The 16,412-nt window shown below is 42.6% G+C and overlaps 2 protein-coding genes and 1 pseudogene across 3 annotated transcripts in view; 2 read left to right on the top strand and 1 right to left on the bottom strand.

The window, feature by feature from the left end:
- Positions 1-285: 285 nt before the first annotated feature.
- On the bottom strand, positions 286-2,273 carry mrpl47 (mitochondrial ribosomal protein L47). The gene is made up of 7 exons (XM_014215787.2): positions 2,108-2,273; positions 1,785-1,933; positions 1,606-1,666; positions 1,411-1,507; positions 1,141-1,271; positions 744-839; positions 286-596 (listed from the first exon to the last, which is right to left on the bottom strand). The coding sequence occupies exons 1-7, from the start codon at positions 2,236-2,238 to the stop codon at positions 485-487; spliced, it is 777 nt and encodes a 258-aa protein (XP_014071262.1). The 5' UTR covers positions 2,239-2,273; the 3' UTR covers positions 286-484.
- Positions 2,274-2,372: 99 nt separating this feature from the next.
- On the top strand, positions 2,373-8,110 carry LOC106613498 (NADH dehydrogenase [ubiquinone] 1 beta subcomplex subunit 5, mitochondrial-like; annotated as a pseudogene). Its single transcript, XR_014378980.1, has 6 exons — positions 2,373-2,611; positions 4,973-5,058; positions 5,191-5,264; positions 5,435-5,496; positions 5,701-5,807; positions 6,567-8,110. The product of XR_014378980.1 is annotated as an NADH dehydrogenase [ubiquinone] 1 beta subcomplex subunit 5, mitochondrial-like (transcript).
- A 379-nt stretch (positions 8,111-8,489) lies between these two features.
- LOC106613496 (ubiquitin carboxyl-terminal hydrolase 13) overlaps positions 8,490-16,412 on the top strand; it is a 57,992-nt gene continuing 50,069 nt past the window's right edge. The window contains 2 exon segments of the mRNA XM_014215785.3: positions 8,490-8,761; positions 8,763-8,789. Coding sequence (XP_014071260.3) covers positions 8,678-8,761; positions 8,763-8,789 — 111 coding nt within the window. The 5' untranslated portion in view covers positions 8,490-8,677.

Raw genomic sequence — 16,412 nt, 5'->3', positions numbered from 1 at the left:
GTCGATAACAAGCGTTGAAGGTGTACACCTCAAACTTTGATGTTAGACAATGTTCACTTTCATAATTCGTTTTTGCCACACTTGTCTGAGCAGTCCAAAAATGTTGAAAACAATCCTGTTCACCATAGACAATAATGTTCAGAATACCTGCAGTGACAATTGCTGGTATATCAGAATATTTATTTACCTACAATTTATTGTTGGAGCAATCTTTTGACTTAAATAATTTTAGTTATGTTCAAGGACATATTTTGAATTCTGTGGTTTAAAATATGACACAAACAGTGTGTGTACATCACTTTAATAGGAATAACCATAATCAAGGCATCATGATACAGAGGAAGACAAATGCCAGTTTACCAACATGAAAAAGTACATTACATAAAAGCTGATGACAGACATGTTTATGCAAAAAGACAGGGGATACAGTCACATGCTCCAATGTGAATTGCAGGAGAATGATGTTTCTTGGTCAATGAAGGTCTCATGATGACTGGGCCTTCATTTGGGGAAACTTCTCCTGGAGTGCGGTTTGTTTTTCTCTCTCTTTGTTCTGTAATCTGGTCTTAGCACGGAGGTGTTTCTCTAGACGAAGCCTGGAAAAAAGAAAGACAACTTGTGACAACAGATGATTGCATTTGCCCTTGTGAAGGTGTTATGCAAGATGTGATATGGTTAAGTGCTCTGCTTGGAGGTACTCATATTGTACAGTTATAAACTAATGCATGAACGATGTTCCTTACCTTATGTGGGGGGTGACAAATAAGGGTGTGTAGAAACGTTTGCGTTTGTATCTCTTGTTCATGTACCAAGGAAGCGCATGCTCTCTAAACCGGTACCTAGAAAAACATTTAAGATCAGAGTTAGCAATGACAATCAATCTTACCATTTGAATATGAATATTTTAAGGAAACTGCCTTTGTTTGCTTCGAACAGGTAATTCCTCTCCCCCGATAGTTTTCCAAAGACGGTTCAACAACACTTCACTCAATCTAGGCCAGGCTAACATGCTACATTTTGAACATTTGCTTACAAATTGAATGGGAAATAAGGCCAGTAAGGTAAAAGCAACATTTGGTTATTGTGGAAGGAGATACTTCTATGTATCATAGTGGTGTATTGTGTATGGAAGCTCCGTACCAGTAGACCCGTCCAAAGACGTCCTTTCTCCAGGCCCCGGGTCTTGCTCTCTCCTGGCCTGTCTGAAGCAGGCGGAGGGCGTCTTCTCTCTCCTTCACCACTGTGTCTAGTCTCTTCATGGACCTTTCGATCTGAAGAGATAAGGGTTGTCTCAATTTGTGTGTGTGGACTGGTGTAGACGGTCACTAAATGAATGTGCTCTACTAGGAATATCTCAATGTTCAATATTAATGAACCTGGTCAGAAAACATAGGTCTATGTCATATTTACCTTCTTTAGGCGCTCTGGACTTGGCATCTGAATTCTTTGCCTTTTGGACTCCTGCTCAATGGTAAGCAGCATGTTCTTCTCTTTCAAGAGCACATACCTGTGAGAACAGTGAAAACAAGATTTTCACCATTTAGTTTATGGACATTCATTCTGGAGGTCAGTGGTCTTCATTCAATGTCAACCTTTACTACTTGCCAGAGCTTATGTAAGTCTTCATTACTTTTTGTCCTTAGTTGCTTGGCAGTCCATGGTGCTCCTACAATTAAATCATTAAAATAATAAATGTTACTCAGCTACTTACCAGTCCCTTAGAAGGAAATCATTAAAAAAACGTTGCTGTGGTGATCTGTCGATATACTAGCAAAAAGTCTTACCTGACTTCACTGTTGTTTCCCCCCAGTTTTCAGGTATGTCGAAAAACTCCTCAAGTCCTCTTCTGCTGATGGTAGTGTGCAGAGGCCGACACTGTCCAACAAGGCCCACATGACAGTGCCAATTTGAGCTCAAAAGTGGAAACGTTAACCTAACAAAGAGGAGAACAAAGCAGATTCAGGTACTGAATGGTAAATCTATTCAGCAGCATCCTCGCCAGTCGCCATTTAATTATTTCTCTGTGCCATGATTATGAAAGGTTAGTTACTAGGGTTCTGAAGCTAACGAACTAACGTTACGGTTCTATTCGGTATTAGATTCTTACCTATAAGGATAAGACTGAGATTTGGTCAAAGTGAGAGCAGACGGTTGGGCGGCTAACGATGTAGAAATCCTAAAAGAGATTTGAAACTGTCTGCAAAGTGTCAAAACGCGTCCTGCTGAGGTCGCCGCCATCTTTGCTATAATTCCCTACCCAGAATGCTTCACAAAAAATACATTCAACAAAAACTCATTAGAAACACTTTTGGTATTTTGAATCATGAACAAAAGTAAAAAAAAATAATAAAAAAATCTACATAGTAGAAATGAAACGTTAACATAAAATCTTTACTTTGTTAAACTCTTATTCGCATATTTGTTTCCCTTCGCAAATATGGCTGTTTTGGCTTCACACTGTAGTCACGGACCTATCACAGAACGGTCTGCCTGGCCGCAGCAGCGATGCTGGGCGTGAGTGTTCTTTGGTCTGCTGCTAGGCTAAATCCTCTAAAATAGGGGAATTATGCGGTGAACTTGCTCAGCAGAACTGCAGTATGCACAGATCAAGGTAAAAGGCTATTTAACGCTTGCCGAGTCTACAATTACCTTATTTTCTTTTGCAATGTATTGTTGTGACCTTGTGCCTAGTACTGTGGCTGGCTAGCTTCCTGCTGTCACAAATTGCTAGTTGGCCATCCTACTTTCAAGTGTCTCTTGCCGCTGCAAATAACAACATACACGTCTCATTTTACAGATTTTTTTTCTCCATAGTTTACATGACTCGCGCGTGGAACTCATTAACTAGACTAGTCCTTGATCATGACTCTCAGTTCCATACATTAACGTTACACATAAATCATTGGACGAAGGCGTATTCTGTATGGGGGAGTTTTGTTAAGAGCCCTCGGTCTGCACATTATTAAAAGGCTTTGCATGGTCAATCTGCCGTCGCAGTACAGCATTTACTGCGATGCGGCCTCCGCAGAAGTCAGAGCGAACATACTTTTTGCCCGGACGACGTTGCGACAATTGCGCGCTGCTCAATGGGACCCCCACTCACGGCCGGTTGTGATACAGTCAGGAATCGAACTACGGTATGTAGTGACGCCTTTGCAGAGCTGTAGTCAAGAAAATGAGTTTATGTTTATACAGGACCTCCCGCCCCCACCTACCGTCAACCTATCATGTCCACGTGGAGCTATATACGGAGCCCTCCGCATTGTTACAACATTTGAGAGGTGCATGGTGACATGGCACTGAGCTTGATTAGGTATCTGCATGTTTCACAGGATTGCCAGGTCTAGCTAAAATTAATAGTCCAATGACTATTCATAACCCGGGCAGAAGGACTGAAAACTGGCCCACATTTTTTTATTTATAGCAACAGATTTGCCATATTTATGCAATAAAACCTTTTTACATTACCTTATCGAGCCAATTAAGAAGGAATATCATAGTAACTTGTAATGACATTAGAAGCTAAATTTGGGTTTTCTCAAAATAATAATAATAATTATATGTCGCAAGAGAAGAGATAATTAGCTTTTATTAAACTCGCCAAATAATTTTCCGTGAATGGATGTCGATTAAACTTGTTTGACTGTTATGATTAAAAGCAATAAGGCACAAGGGGGTATGGTATTTTTTTGTCATACCTGTGGTATATGATCTGTTATAAACTGGTTGGTTCGAGCCCTGAATGTTGATTGGCTGACAGCCGTGGTATATCAGACTGTATACCAGACTGTATTCAGGGCTCGAACCAGGTTTATAATTGTAAATAAATCCCCTTTGCACATGTGCATAACTATAAAATAAATCCGACAGGAGAGTTTGAGTGATGAAAGTTGGCCAGAGGATCTCGAACTCTCTGAGCAAGAAACACTTGGATGAACATAAAAAACGAATGTTAAGTAACTTTCTGGCAACTGTGCTGTTATTATGTGCCAGATGTTAAGACTAAAAACTGTTATAAATGGCCTATTTATGAGATTGATTTGTAATTTATATGCCATAATAACAGCACAATTGCCAGAAAATTGCCTAACGTTAGTTTTTGATGTTCGTCCAAGTGTTTCTTGCGCAGAGATTTCAAAATCATCTGTCCAATGTTCCTCACTCGAACTCTCCTGTCGAATGTATCTATAGTTATGCACATGTGCAAAAAGGATTTATTTACAATTCTAAACCTGGTTTGAGCCCTGAATGCTGATTGGCTGAAAACCATAGTATATCAGACCATACACCACGGGTATGACCAAAAAATACTTTCTACTGTTCTAATTATGTTGGTAACCAATTTATAATAGCAATAAGGCCCCCCGGTGGTTTGAGGTATATGGCCAAGATACCATGGTTAACGGCTGTATCCAGTCACCCTGTGTTGCGTCATGCTTAAGAACAGCCCTTAGCCGTGGTATATTGGCCATATACCATACCCCCTTGTGCCTTATTGCTTAATTATAGCAGTCAAACAAGTTTAATCAACATCCATTGATGGAAAATGATTTGGCGAGTTTAATAAGGGCAAATTTAATTTTCTCTTGTGACACTAGAAAACAATGTCTACTATATGCCATGGTCTCTCAGTCACCAGATCTCAACCCAATTGAACACTTATGGGAGATTCTGAAGCGGCACCTGAGACAGCATTTTCCACCACCATCAACAAAACACCAAATTATGGAACATCTCTTGGAAGAATGGTGTCGCTTTGTGCCAATAGAGTTCCAGACACTTGTAGAATCTATGCCAAGGTACATTGAAGCTATTCTGGCTCGTGGTTGCCCAACACCCCATTAAAACACATTATGTCGGTGTTTCCTTTATTTTGGCAGTTACCTGTACCTGATTTGGTGCAACAATACGGTGATTCCCACATAAATAATGTGTTGCAATGCCTAACATCCCTGAAAACTTTGCTTTGCAGTGGCAGAACGCTGGGGAAGCCATGGGAAGCAGATGCTTGTCATCAAGCCTACTGGCTTCTATGACAGGAGGTTTCTGCAATTATTAGTAAGTAGCTAGTTATTCAGACTAGAACTAGCCTACTGCAAAATAAACTCTATTGTTTGGTTTACAGACAACTGTCCCCAGCACTGAACCACAGAGTTTACTATCTTATTTACCCCCCACTTTTCTTTCTAGAAATTCTATATCCTGGTTACTGGAATCCCTGTTGCAGTCTTTGCAGTCATTCACATCTGTGAATGTGTTTGTTGGTAAGTTTGTGTTGATGTTTCCATTGATGTACAGAAATATTCTAATGTTTATATGTTACAGGGATTACAATGACAGCACTCCAATACAAGCACTGCCACGTTTTATTAATGTTTATGGAGAAACATGGTAAATGAGAAATTAAACTGAATATATTATTCTGTTTTTTAAGGTGAGGCTGAGCTGGCTGAGATTCCTGAAGGGTATGAGCCTGAGCATTGAGACTATTACAAGGTACTTTGAGGCCTTTGTCGCAGTTGTTTTCTCTTATCACAGTTCATGTCTTATTTGGAAAAAGTGACTAATCGTTTTATCAGAAAATTAAATGGAAATCATCTATAAACAAAGTTATTCACATAGTAAGCAATCTCCAGAGGATCACCTATCAGATTTGGGCAAAGTAGGTTTTGAGTCCTATTGTTGTCCCTATATTTGCAGCATCCTATCACCACGTGGATCTCACGGACATTCTATGACTCCCCAGTGAAAGACTATGAGAAAATGATGGCCCTTATTCAGATTGAGTCTGAGAAGGGTGAGATGAGGTGAGTGTCACACAGTGAACATAGTGCCAACAATGACAAGCCAGTCTATAGGGAGGAGGTACGTGAACTGGCATTGTGGTGTCAGGACAACAACCTCTCCCTCAACGTCAGCAAAACAAAGGAGTTGATTGTTGACTTCAGGAAGCACAGGATAGAACATGCCCCTGTTCACATCAATGGGACTGCAGTAGACAGTCATCAGTTTTAAGTTCCTTTGCATCCACATCACAGAGGACTTAACCTGGACCAACAACACCACAACTCTTGTTAAGAGGCCACAACAGCGTCTCTACTTTCTAAGGCGGATGAAGAAATTCGGGCAGGCCACCCCGAGTCCTTTCAAAATATTACCGCTGCACCAACGAGAGCATCCTGATCGGTTGCATCACAGCCTGGTACTGGAATTGCTCCGTCCATGATTGCAAGGCCCTCCAGCGGGTGGTAAAGACGGCCCAGTACATCACTGAGACCGTGCTCCCACCCATCCAGGACATCTACTTGAAACGGTGCTTTATGTTTTATTATTTTTTATTGTTGCATTGTTGAGAATACATTTGCATGTATGCATTTGATTGATTGGACGGTGTATACTGTGTGTATCCTGTACATATGACAAATAAAAACGTAACTTGCATTCCTTCTTTTTTGTGTGAGCAAAACAGAAGGATAATATAAAAGAAAACAGACAACGTCGACAATATAAATCTTTAATCTGTACACATTAATTTGCCAACAAATCCTATGTTTTTGTATCTGCAGACTGCAACAGTTAGAGGTGCGTAAGCAGATGAGAATGAAGGGAGATGGACCCTGGTTCCAGATTGAGACACTGGACAAGAATCTGGTCGACTAGAGCATTAAATCAACGCCTGAAAATTAAACCAACTAGTCCCACCACCCAGTGTAAACTGTCAGTGATCAGCAGTGGTGGAAAAAGTACTCAATTGTCATACTTGAGTAAAAGTAAAGATACCTTAATAGAAAATGACCCAAGTAAAAGTGAAAGTCACATAGTAAAATACTACTTGAGTAAAAGTCTAAAAGTGTGGTTTTAAATATACTTAAGTATGAAAAGTAAATGTAATTGCTAATATATACTTAAGAATCAAAAGTAAATAATTTCAAATTCCTTATATTAAGCAAACCAGACTGCACCATTTTCTTAATTTATGGATAGCCAGGGGCACACTCCAACACTGAGACAAAATTTACAAATGAAGCATCTGTGTTTAGTGAGTCCACCAGATCAGAGGCTGTAGGGATGACCAGGGATGTTCTCTTGATAAGTGTGTGAATTGGACCATTTTCATGTCCTGCTAATTATTAAAATGTAACTAGTACTTTTGGATATCAGGGAAAATGTATGGAGTAAAAAGAACAGTATTTTCTTTAGGAATGTTGTGAAGTAAAAGTAAATGTTGTCCAAAATATACATAGTAAAGTAAAGTACAGATACCCCCCAAAACTACTTAAGTACTACTTTAAAGTATTTTTACTTAAGTACTTTACACCACCGGCGATCAGGATCACTGTTTGTATATTATTTTCTTCATGACTAAAATAAAGTATCTGTCTGTAAAGTATACATTGAAATGCTGTTTTCCATCTTTAGACATCTAATATTTTATCCTAATGGGCTTCACAATTACAATGTTGTTTAGCAGGGGCACGTTCATTTGGCTAAATGTTTTACAATGGTACGTACTGAACGACCCATTCTCTTGCATTGGTGCACGACTTTCTTTTTAGTATTTCTCCCATTTGGCAGCAGTGGCATGTTGTGATGTAATTATAACGTTCCCGACAGGTCGTTAAAAGCAGCAGTTGCTGTTACTTTTGCTGTGATTCCTTTATTCTATTGTCAAACCTAAGAGTGGTGTCTTTGTCATAACCCATGAATGTCCACTAGATGACAGTGCTGTGATGACATTGCTCCCTCCTTCATTCTGTACTGTCATGGAAACAGTCTGAGTGAAAGCAACATAAAGATTGATACTCACAGTATATTAGCTTTACTTGTCCACTTTCATATCAATGCAGATGAGGGAAGCCACTTGGGACTATTGAGGTGCTAACTTGGACTGATTACAGAAGTTTGGGTGAAATTAAATGAAAGGTAACAGACTAGAGTAAAACTGTGTGTACACATATTGATATGATGCAGAATTGTGGTACAAAAATAACAACAGATTCATGCTCTCAAATGTATGTAACAACTTTATTTCGGCGCTTATGTACTTAGTAGCAACTCTGAAAAGTCAGTGTGTCAGTGTGGTCAAATAAACAGTTTGCCCTTCCTTAAAGTATGTAGTGTATTTCTTGTTCTGATTATGACAAAAAGAACCACACCTGTTTACAGTATTCTTTAGTCTTATTAAAGTAATACTGTTAACTAGTATCTTAGATAGTATAAAGTATTGCCTCAAGTATCTTAAGCATCCTATATGGACTTCAGCATTTGGGCAAAAATAGTAACTCTTAAATTGGCCGAATTTATGTGACATGTAGCCTACGGCACAAAAGCCAAGAGGTGGAATGTGTAGCCTATTAACATTTGAAAATAGAATAGTCAGAGAAAACATTGGTGGTGTAGCCATTTGTGTGACCGCTCGAGTTACACCGTTCAGGTGCGCGTCATGGTAAATAGAGCGATACAATTCTTTATTACACACGCAATTTGGTAGCCCTCGCACCTGTCAAGACCTTTTTGGTGTTTTTTATTAATGAGTTCCCCCGTTATGTTTTCAGCGTCATATCCCCCGTCGCTGGAAGAATGTCGAGACCGAATGATTTAAAAATAGGATCTCTCCTCTGACAGCCTGCTCTAATGACTCCCGGAGCATTGTAGTGCGAGAAGTAGGAATGGGAAGATGGCTGCAGATCTAGGAGAGCTGCTGGTCCCTTATATGCCCACCATCAGAGTTCCCAGAACAGGAGACAGGGTTTTCAAGAGTTGAATGTGCCTTTTCCTACGATTCGCCCGTAAGTCTCCCAATATTATGGTGTGTTTGTGTGTTCCAGGCTGTCTTGTAAACTGCGCTAACACACGTGAATTAGCTAACGCTGTTTTGTGTATGGACCTGGGAGTTCTATGACCACCATTCTCTTGAACTTGAGCGCAAGTCTACCAAAAATAAATAATTATGTTTACATCCCGTGGAATGGGATTTCCTTTGTTGAAAAGGCGCTATTTCAAAGTCACACACGTAAAATCACTAGAATAACGTTATATTGATATGGGAGTTATTGCTCACGGTTTTGTGTTAGAGAAAATAGTTCATAGAAATTGTGGTCCATCCATTTATTTCAATGTGGGTGACTTGTCATCTGCCACTTCATGAGTAGCGCCAATACCTCTTGAGGGCAGTTCTTCCTGATGTCTTATCTCTAGGTGTGGAGCAGTCAGTGTAGCTTGTAATACATTTGGGTCCCCCATGGACGGGCTCCACAGGAGGTTGGTGACACCTTATTTGGGGAGGATGGGCTCATGGTAATTGCTGGAGCGGTATAAGTGGAATGGCATCAAATACATAAAAAACGGGGAAACAATTTTCTACCACCTTGCTAGGGTTGCTAATGCTACTTCATGAGGTTGCGGTGCACATTAAGCCAGGGGTAAGGGGAAGGGGGATACCTAGTCACTTGTACAACAATGCATTTCAACTGAAATGTGTCTTCGGCATTTAACCCAACCCCTCTGAATGAGAGAGGGGTGCAGGGGCTGCCATAATCGACATCCATGTCTTAGGCCCCTGTGGAACAGTCGATTAACTGCCTTGCTCATGGGCAAAATGACAGATTTTTACCTTGTCAGCTCGGGGATTTGATTCAGCAACCTTTCGGTTACTGGCCCAACGCGCTAACCACTAAACAACACTAATGCGATGTGCAACATCCGGAAGTTGGCCGAAAATCTGAAAATGGTGGTGTAAAATTGTTTTATTAAGATGGTACACATATCTTCCCTTTTTTATTTTTGGTACACCGACGAGCCATTCAATCGAGTTAAGGCAACTGACAACTTTACAGCCTTGAATGGAGGATGTTTTATGTACGAGTCGGCCCATGGGGGATACTAGTGTGTTGCTGGCTTAATCCATTAGTCGGACGTAAAAGGAATAATAGATCCATGTTGGGCTACTTACTTCACAAGACCGATTAACTGAAACACATGCACGTTATTACAGACTTTTTAACGCTGAAGCTTGTGGCTCCCAAGTGTTTGGCTTTTTGGAGTAATTATTCAGAAGTTTTTTGCTACGAAACATTTTATTAATGAGAATTGCCATTTTGAATGTGACTCATCTGTCTGGAGTTCATCATGTCAGACTGGAGACTTGGGTTGGTTATTTTTATCCCTGTGCTTGAAGCTCGTGTGTCGAGCTACTTTAAGGTATGTCGCAGAGAGTTTTATGGGGGCCTATACTCCCAAGTACAGATATAGGTTAGTATGGAGGGTTATTTGTTGCCCTGCTATCCAAACTCCTTGCTCCTGCCAAACACTATGCCACGCCCACAGAAGTTAGTTTCTTCTCTGTAACAAGACTGGATCTGAGTACCTCCCTGACAATTTGTAGAATGCCAACACATTTTAACCATTATTAGTCCCAGAAACTGATGGTTTGGCCCAAAGCCAAATCACATCTGGGTAAACCGGCATTTTCAAAATGAATATGTGGATACCCCTTCAAATGAGTGGATTCGGCTATTTCAGCCACACCCGTTGCTGACAACGTGGCAACGTCACAGGATGTTAGGACGTCCATAGGACGTCCAACAAGTCAGTTCGTGAAATTTCTGCCCTGCTAGAGCTTCCCTGGTCAACTGTAAGTGCTGCAATTGTGAAATGGAAACGTCTATGTGCGACAATGGCTCAGCTTCAAAGTGCTAGGCCACACAAGCTCACAGAACGGGACCTCCGAGTGCTGAAGCGCGTAGCACGTAAAAATCGTCTGTCCTCGGTTGCAACACTCACTACCGAGTTCCAAACTGCCTAGGGACACAACGTCGGCACAATAACTGTTCGTCGGGAGCTTCATGAAATGGGTTTGCCTGGCTGAGCAGCCACACACAAGCCTAAGATCACCATGCGCAATGCCAAGCGGCAGCCACTGGACTCTGGAACAGTGGCAATGTGTTCTCTGCAGTGATGAATCACGCTTCACCATCTGGCAGTCTGATGGATGAATCTGGGTTTGGTGGAAACCAGGAGAACGCTACTTGCCCCAATGCATAGTGATAACTGTAAAGTTTGGTGTAGGAGGAATAATTGTCTGGGGCTGTTTTCATGGTTAGGGCTAGGCCTCTTAGTTCCAGTGAAGGGAAATCTTAATGCTACAGCATACAATGACATTGTAGATGATTCTGTGCTTCCAACTTTGTGGCAACAGTTTGGGGAAGGTCCTTTACTGTTTCAGCATGACAATGCCCCTGTGCACAAAACGAGGTTCGTACAAAAATGGTTTGTCGAGATCGGTGTGGAAGAACAACGACTGGCCTGCAGAGAGCCCTGACCTCAACCCCGTCAAACACCTTTGGGATGAATTGGAATGCTGACTGCGAGCCAGGCCTAATCTCCCAACATCAGTGCCAAACCTCACTAATGTTCTTGTGGCTGAATGGAAGCAAGTCCCCACAATAATGTTCCAACATCTAGTGGAAAGCCTTCCCAGAAGAGTGTAGACTGTTATAGCAGCAAAGGTGGGACCAACTCCGTATTAATGCCCATGATTTTGTAATGAGATGTTCGACAAGCAGGTGTCTTTTATTTATTTTTTGGTTAGAGATATGAGCCAATTGATGACTTTGTTTTGTACAACACTCCACATTTTGACATCACCACAAACGACTCAATGATGGCAGTCTCAGACTGAAGTATGTAGCGATCATAGAGCAGCGGAATAACTCTGTTTGAATCATCAGACATGGTTATTTGTGTGAATATATTTTTGTTAAACCTTAAAAGCCTCCATCGTTGTGTGGAAATGAGGCTCTTGTAGGCCTCTGCATTGAAGTTGAGCAAGGAATTTTGCTGGTGATAGGCAGTTAGGGCTGGCAGGTAGCCTAGTGGTTAGAGCGTTGGACTAGTAACCGAAAGGTTGCAAGCTCGAATCCCCGAGCTGACAAGGTAAAAATCTGTCATTCTGCCCCTGAACAAGGCAGTTAACCCACTGTTCCTAGGCCGTCATTGAAAATAAGAATTTGTTCGTAACTGACTTGCCTAGTTCAATAAAGTTGAACTATTTTCACGGTCTGCAAAGCCACACTGGAGTTACACTGTTTCGAACATGAAACCATGTTCTAGGCGTATTTCAGAAAATAAAGTCCTGAATACAAAAACACTTGATTTAGGCCTGCCCTAGCCTATATGTAAATTGCCTGACATTTTATTGACACAACCCTGCTGACAAATCCCAATATCCTTGAAAATTTGACATCCTTTGCGCATTGACCCCAAATGTTTTTACACCTTGATGAAACAACATCAATATAAGAAAATATCAGTAAAAACTGAGAGAAGCATGCCAGCCGAGATGCCTGTCCTTGGACCACGGGGCCAGGGCCCGTAGCCCTTTGGAGGCGGGGGGGGGGGGGGGGGATGCGGCGGTGGGCAGGGCAGGGGCCTGTGGTTCCCGCCCCGGATCGGCAGTGCCCCGGGCTGGGCGTGGGGCGAAATGATTGACACTTAAATTATTGACACCCTTTATAAAGATGAGCAAAAATAAAGGATACAAATACTGAGCTATATTATATACACAAAAAAATGGGAAATGTTATACAATTGCTCAGAGAAAAGATTTTGTTTATCAAGTAAAAAAAAAATTCTCAAAGATAAGGGTCAAAATTATTGACACCTGTGTTTTCAATACCTTCTTTTCTGCTCATGTGTTCAAATTTTGACACCAAATCCACCACTGGTGTGCATGGCCAAAGAGGTCTATTTTCATTTCATCCAACAAATGTAAATGCCTGGAGTTTGCTAAACGGCATTGGCACTTGGCTTAGAACCGGTGTTTTGGTCAGATTACATGAAAAGAGAGCTCTCTGGCCTCTAACACCAGTAATGGGTTTGGCATTGAATTGAACCTACCGTAAAATATGTTGGTGGATCTTTGATGTTATGGGGCAAGGGCATCATGAACTTTCCCCAGTATCAAATCAAATCAAATTTATTTATATAGCCCTTCTTACATCAGCTGATATCTCAAAGTGCTGTACAGAAACCCAGCCTAAAACCCCAAACAGCAAGCAATGCAGGTGTAGAAGCACGGTGGCTAGGACAAACTCCCTAGAAAGGCCAAAACCTAGGAAGAAACCTAGAGAGGAACCAGGCTATGAGGGGTGGCCAGTCCTCTTCTGGCTGTGCCGGGTGGAGATTATAACAGCACATGGCCTAGATGTTCAAATGTTCATAAATGACCAGCATTGTCAAATAATAATAATCATAGTAGTTGTCGAGGGTGCAACAAGTCAGTTGGCTTTTTCATAGCCGATCTTTGAGAGTATCTCTACCGCTCCTGCTGTCTCTAGAGAGTTGAAAACAGCAGGTCTGGGACAGGTAGCACGTCCGGTAAATAGGTCAGGGTTCCAGCGGGTCTGAGACAACAGGTCTGGGACAGGTAGCACGTCCGGTGAACAGGTCAGGGTTCCATAGCTGCAGGCAGAACAGTTGGAACTGGAGCAGCAGCACGGCCAGGTGAACTGGGGACAGCAAGGAGTCATCAAGCCAGGTAGTCCTGAGGCATGGTCCTAGGGCTCAGGTCCTCCGAGAGAGAGAAAGAAAGAGAGAATTAGAGAGAGCATATTTAAATTCACACAGGACACCGGAAAAGACAAGAGAAATACTCCAGATGTGACAGACTGACCCTAGCCCCCCGACACATAAACTACTGCAGCATAAATACTGGAGGCTGAGACAGGAGGGGTCAGGAGACACTGTGGCCCCATCCGATGAAACCCCCGGACAGGGCCAAACAGGTAGGATATAACCCCACCCACTTTACCAAAGCACAGCCTCCACACCACTGGAGGGATATCTCCAACCACCAACATACCATCCCGGACAAGGCCAAGTATAGCCCACAAAGATCTCCGCCACGGCACAGCCCAAGGGGGGGCACCAACCCAGACAGGAAGACCACGCCAGTGACTCAACCCACTCAAGTGACGCACCCCTCCCAGCGACGGCATGGAAGAACACCAGTAAGCCAGTGACTCAGCCCCCGTGATAGGGGTAGAGGCAGAGAATCCCAGTGGAAAGAGGGGAAACCGGCCAGGCAGAGACAGCAAGGGCGGTTCGTTGCTCCAGCCTTTCCGTTCACCTTCACACCCCTGGGCCAGATTACACTTAATCATAGGACCTACTGAAGAGATGTGTCTTCAGTAAAGACTTAAAGGTTGAGACTGAGTCTGCATCTCTCACATGGGTAGGCAGACTATTCCATAAAAATGGAGCTCTATAGGAGAAAGCCCTGCCTCCAGCTGTTTGCTTAGAAATTCTAGGAACAATTAGGAGGCCCGCGTCTTGTGACCGTAGCGTACGTGTAGGTATGTACGGCAGGACCAAATCGGAAAGATAGGTAGGAGCAAGCCCATGTAATGCTTTGTAGGTTAGCAGTAAAACCTTGAAATCAGCCCTTGCCTTAACAGGAAGCCAGTGTAGGGAGGCTAGCACTGGAGTAATATGATCAAATTTTTTGGTTCTAGTCAGGATTCTAGCAGCCGTATTTAGCACTAACTGAAGTTTATTTAGTGCTTTATCCGGGTAGCCGGAAAGTAGAACATTGCAGTAGTCCAACCTAGAAGTAACAAAGGCATGGATACATTTTTCAGCGTAATTTTTGGACAGAAAGTTTCTGATTTTTGCAATGTTACGTAGATGGAAAAAAGCTGTCCTTGAAACAGTCTTGATATGTTCTTCAAAAGAGAGATCAGGGTCCAGAGTACCGCCGAGGTCTTTCACATTTTTATTTGAGACGACTGTACAACCATCCAGATTAATTGTCAGATTCAACAGAAGATCAGGATATTTTTGCCCAAAACCTGGTTGTTTCTGCCAGGAGGCTGAAACTTGGCCACAAGTGGATCTTCCAGCAAGGCAAAAACCCCAAGCACACATCAAAACCCACAAATAAATGGTTCATTGGCCACAAAATCAACATTTTGCAATGGCCATCTCAGTCTCCAGATTTGAAACCCATTGAAAACCTGTGGTTTGAATTGAAGAGGGCATCCCATAAGCACAGACTAAGGATATCAAGGATCTGGCTTAGTGCCGTTATCCTCGCAAGGTGAGGTTTTGAAAGGTATTGAAAAAAGGGGTGTCAATAATTTTTACCATTACCTAATTGAAAAAACAATATTATTGTTAAACAAAATCTATTTCTCTGAGCAATTATCCAGAAACCGTGGATAGATGGTGGCATTCGCGCAAAACTGAAAGTGTGAACCACCGCATTTAACCATAGAAAGATGACCGGGAATATGTTTGAATACAAACAGTGTAGTTATTCCCTCCGCAAGGCAATCAAACAAGCGAAATGTCAGTATAGGGACAAAGTGGAGTCGCAATTCAACGGCGGCTCAGACACGAGACGTATGTGTCAGAGTCCACAGACAATCACGGACTACAAAAAGAAAATCAGCCTCGTCACGGACACCGACGTCTTGCTTCCAGACAAACTAAACACCTTCTTTACCCGCTTTGAGAACAACACTGTGCCACCGACACGGCCCACTACCAAGGACTGTGGCCTCTCCTTCTCCGTGGCCGATGTGAGTAAGACATTTAACAAGTCAACCCTCGCAAGGCTGCATCCCTAGCCGTGTTCTCAGAGCATGTGCAGGCCAGCTGGCTGATGTTTCTGGATATATTCAATCTCTCCCTATCCCAGTCTGCTGTCCTCACATCCTTCAAGATGGCCACCATTGTTCCTGTACCCAAGAAGTCAAAGGTAACTGAACTGAATGACTGTCGTTTGTAGCACTCACTTCTGTCATGAAGTGCTTTGAGAGACTAGTCAAGGATCATATTACCTCCACCTTACCTGTCACCCTAGACCCACTGCAATTTGCATACCGCCCCACTAGGTCCACAGACGATGCAATCGCCATCACACTGCCCTATCCCCTCTGGACAAGAGGAATACCTATGTAAGAATGCTGTTCATTAACTACAGCTCAGCATTAAACACCATAGTACACTCCAAGCTCATCATAAGGCCCTGGGTCTCAACCCCGCCCTGTGCGATTGGGTCCTGGACTTCCTGAAGGGCCGCCCCCTGGTGGTGAAGGTAGGAAACATCTCCATTTCGCTGATCCTCAACACTGGGGTCTCCTCCTGTACTCCCTGTTCACCATGACTGTGTGACCATGCACGCCTCCATCTCGATCATCAAGTTTGCAGACAACACAACAGTAGTAGGCTTGATCAGCAACGACGAGACAGCCTATAGGGAGGAGGTGAGGGCACTTGGTGTGGTGTCAGGAAAACGACCTCTCACTCACTCAGCGTCAACAAAACAAAGGAGATGATCGTGGCCTTCAGGAAACAGCAGAGGGAGCATCCCCCTATCCACATCAACAGGATAGCAGTGGACAAGGTGG

This window comes from Salmo salar, chromosome 10 (genome assembly GCF_965601325.2).
Source record: "Salmo salar chromosome 10, fSalSal1, whole genome shotgun sequence".
NCBI classification, from domain to species: domain Eukaryota; kingdom Metazoa; phylum Chordata; class Actinopteri; order Salmoniformes; family Salmonidae; genus Salmo; species Salmo salar.
Note: the sequence above shows the minus strand (reverse complement) of the source record. Positions and strands in the feature narration are given on the sequence as shown.

What these genes read in the sequence shown, in the direction of transcription:
- mrpl47 (XM_014215787.2), bottom strand. Translation starts at nt 2,238, where the DNA reads ATGGCGGCGACCTCAGCAGGACGCGTTTTGACACTTTGCAGACAGTTT. An exon ending in TCTCAGTCTTATCCTTATAG is followed by an intron (nt 1,934 to 2,107) that starts GTAAGAATCTAA and finishes CCTCTTTGTTAG; the next exon opens with GTTAACGTTTCCACTTTTGA. An exon ending in GTCCAGAGCGCCTAAAGAAG is followed by an intron (nt 1,272 to 1,410) that starts GTAAATATGACA and finishes TTATCTCTTCAG; the next exon opens with ATCGAAAGGTCCATGAAGAG.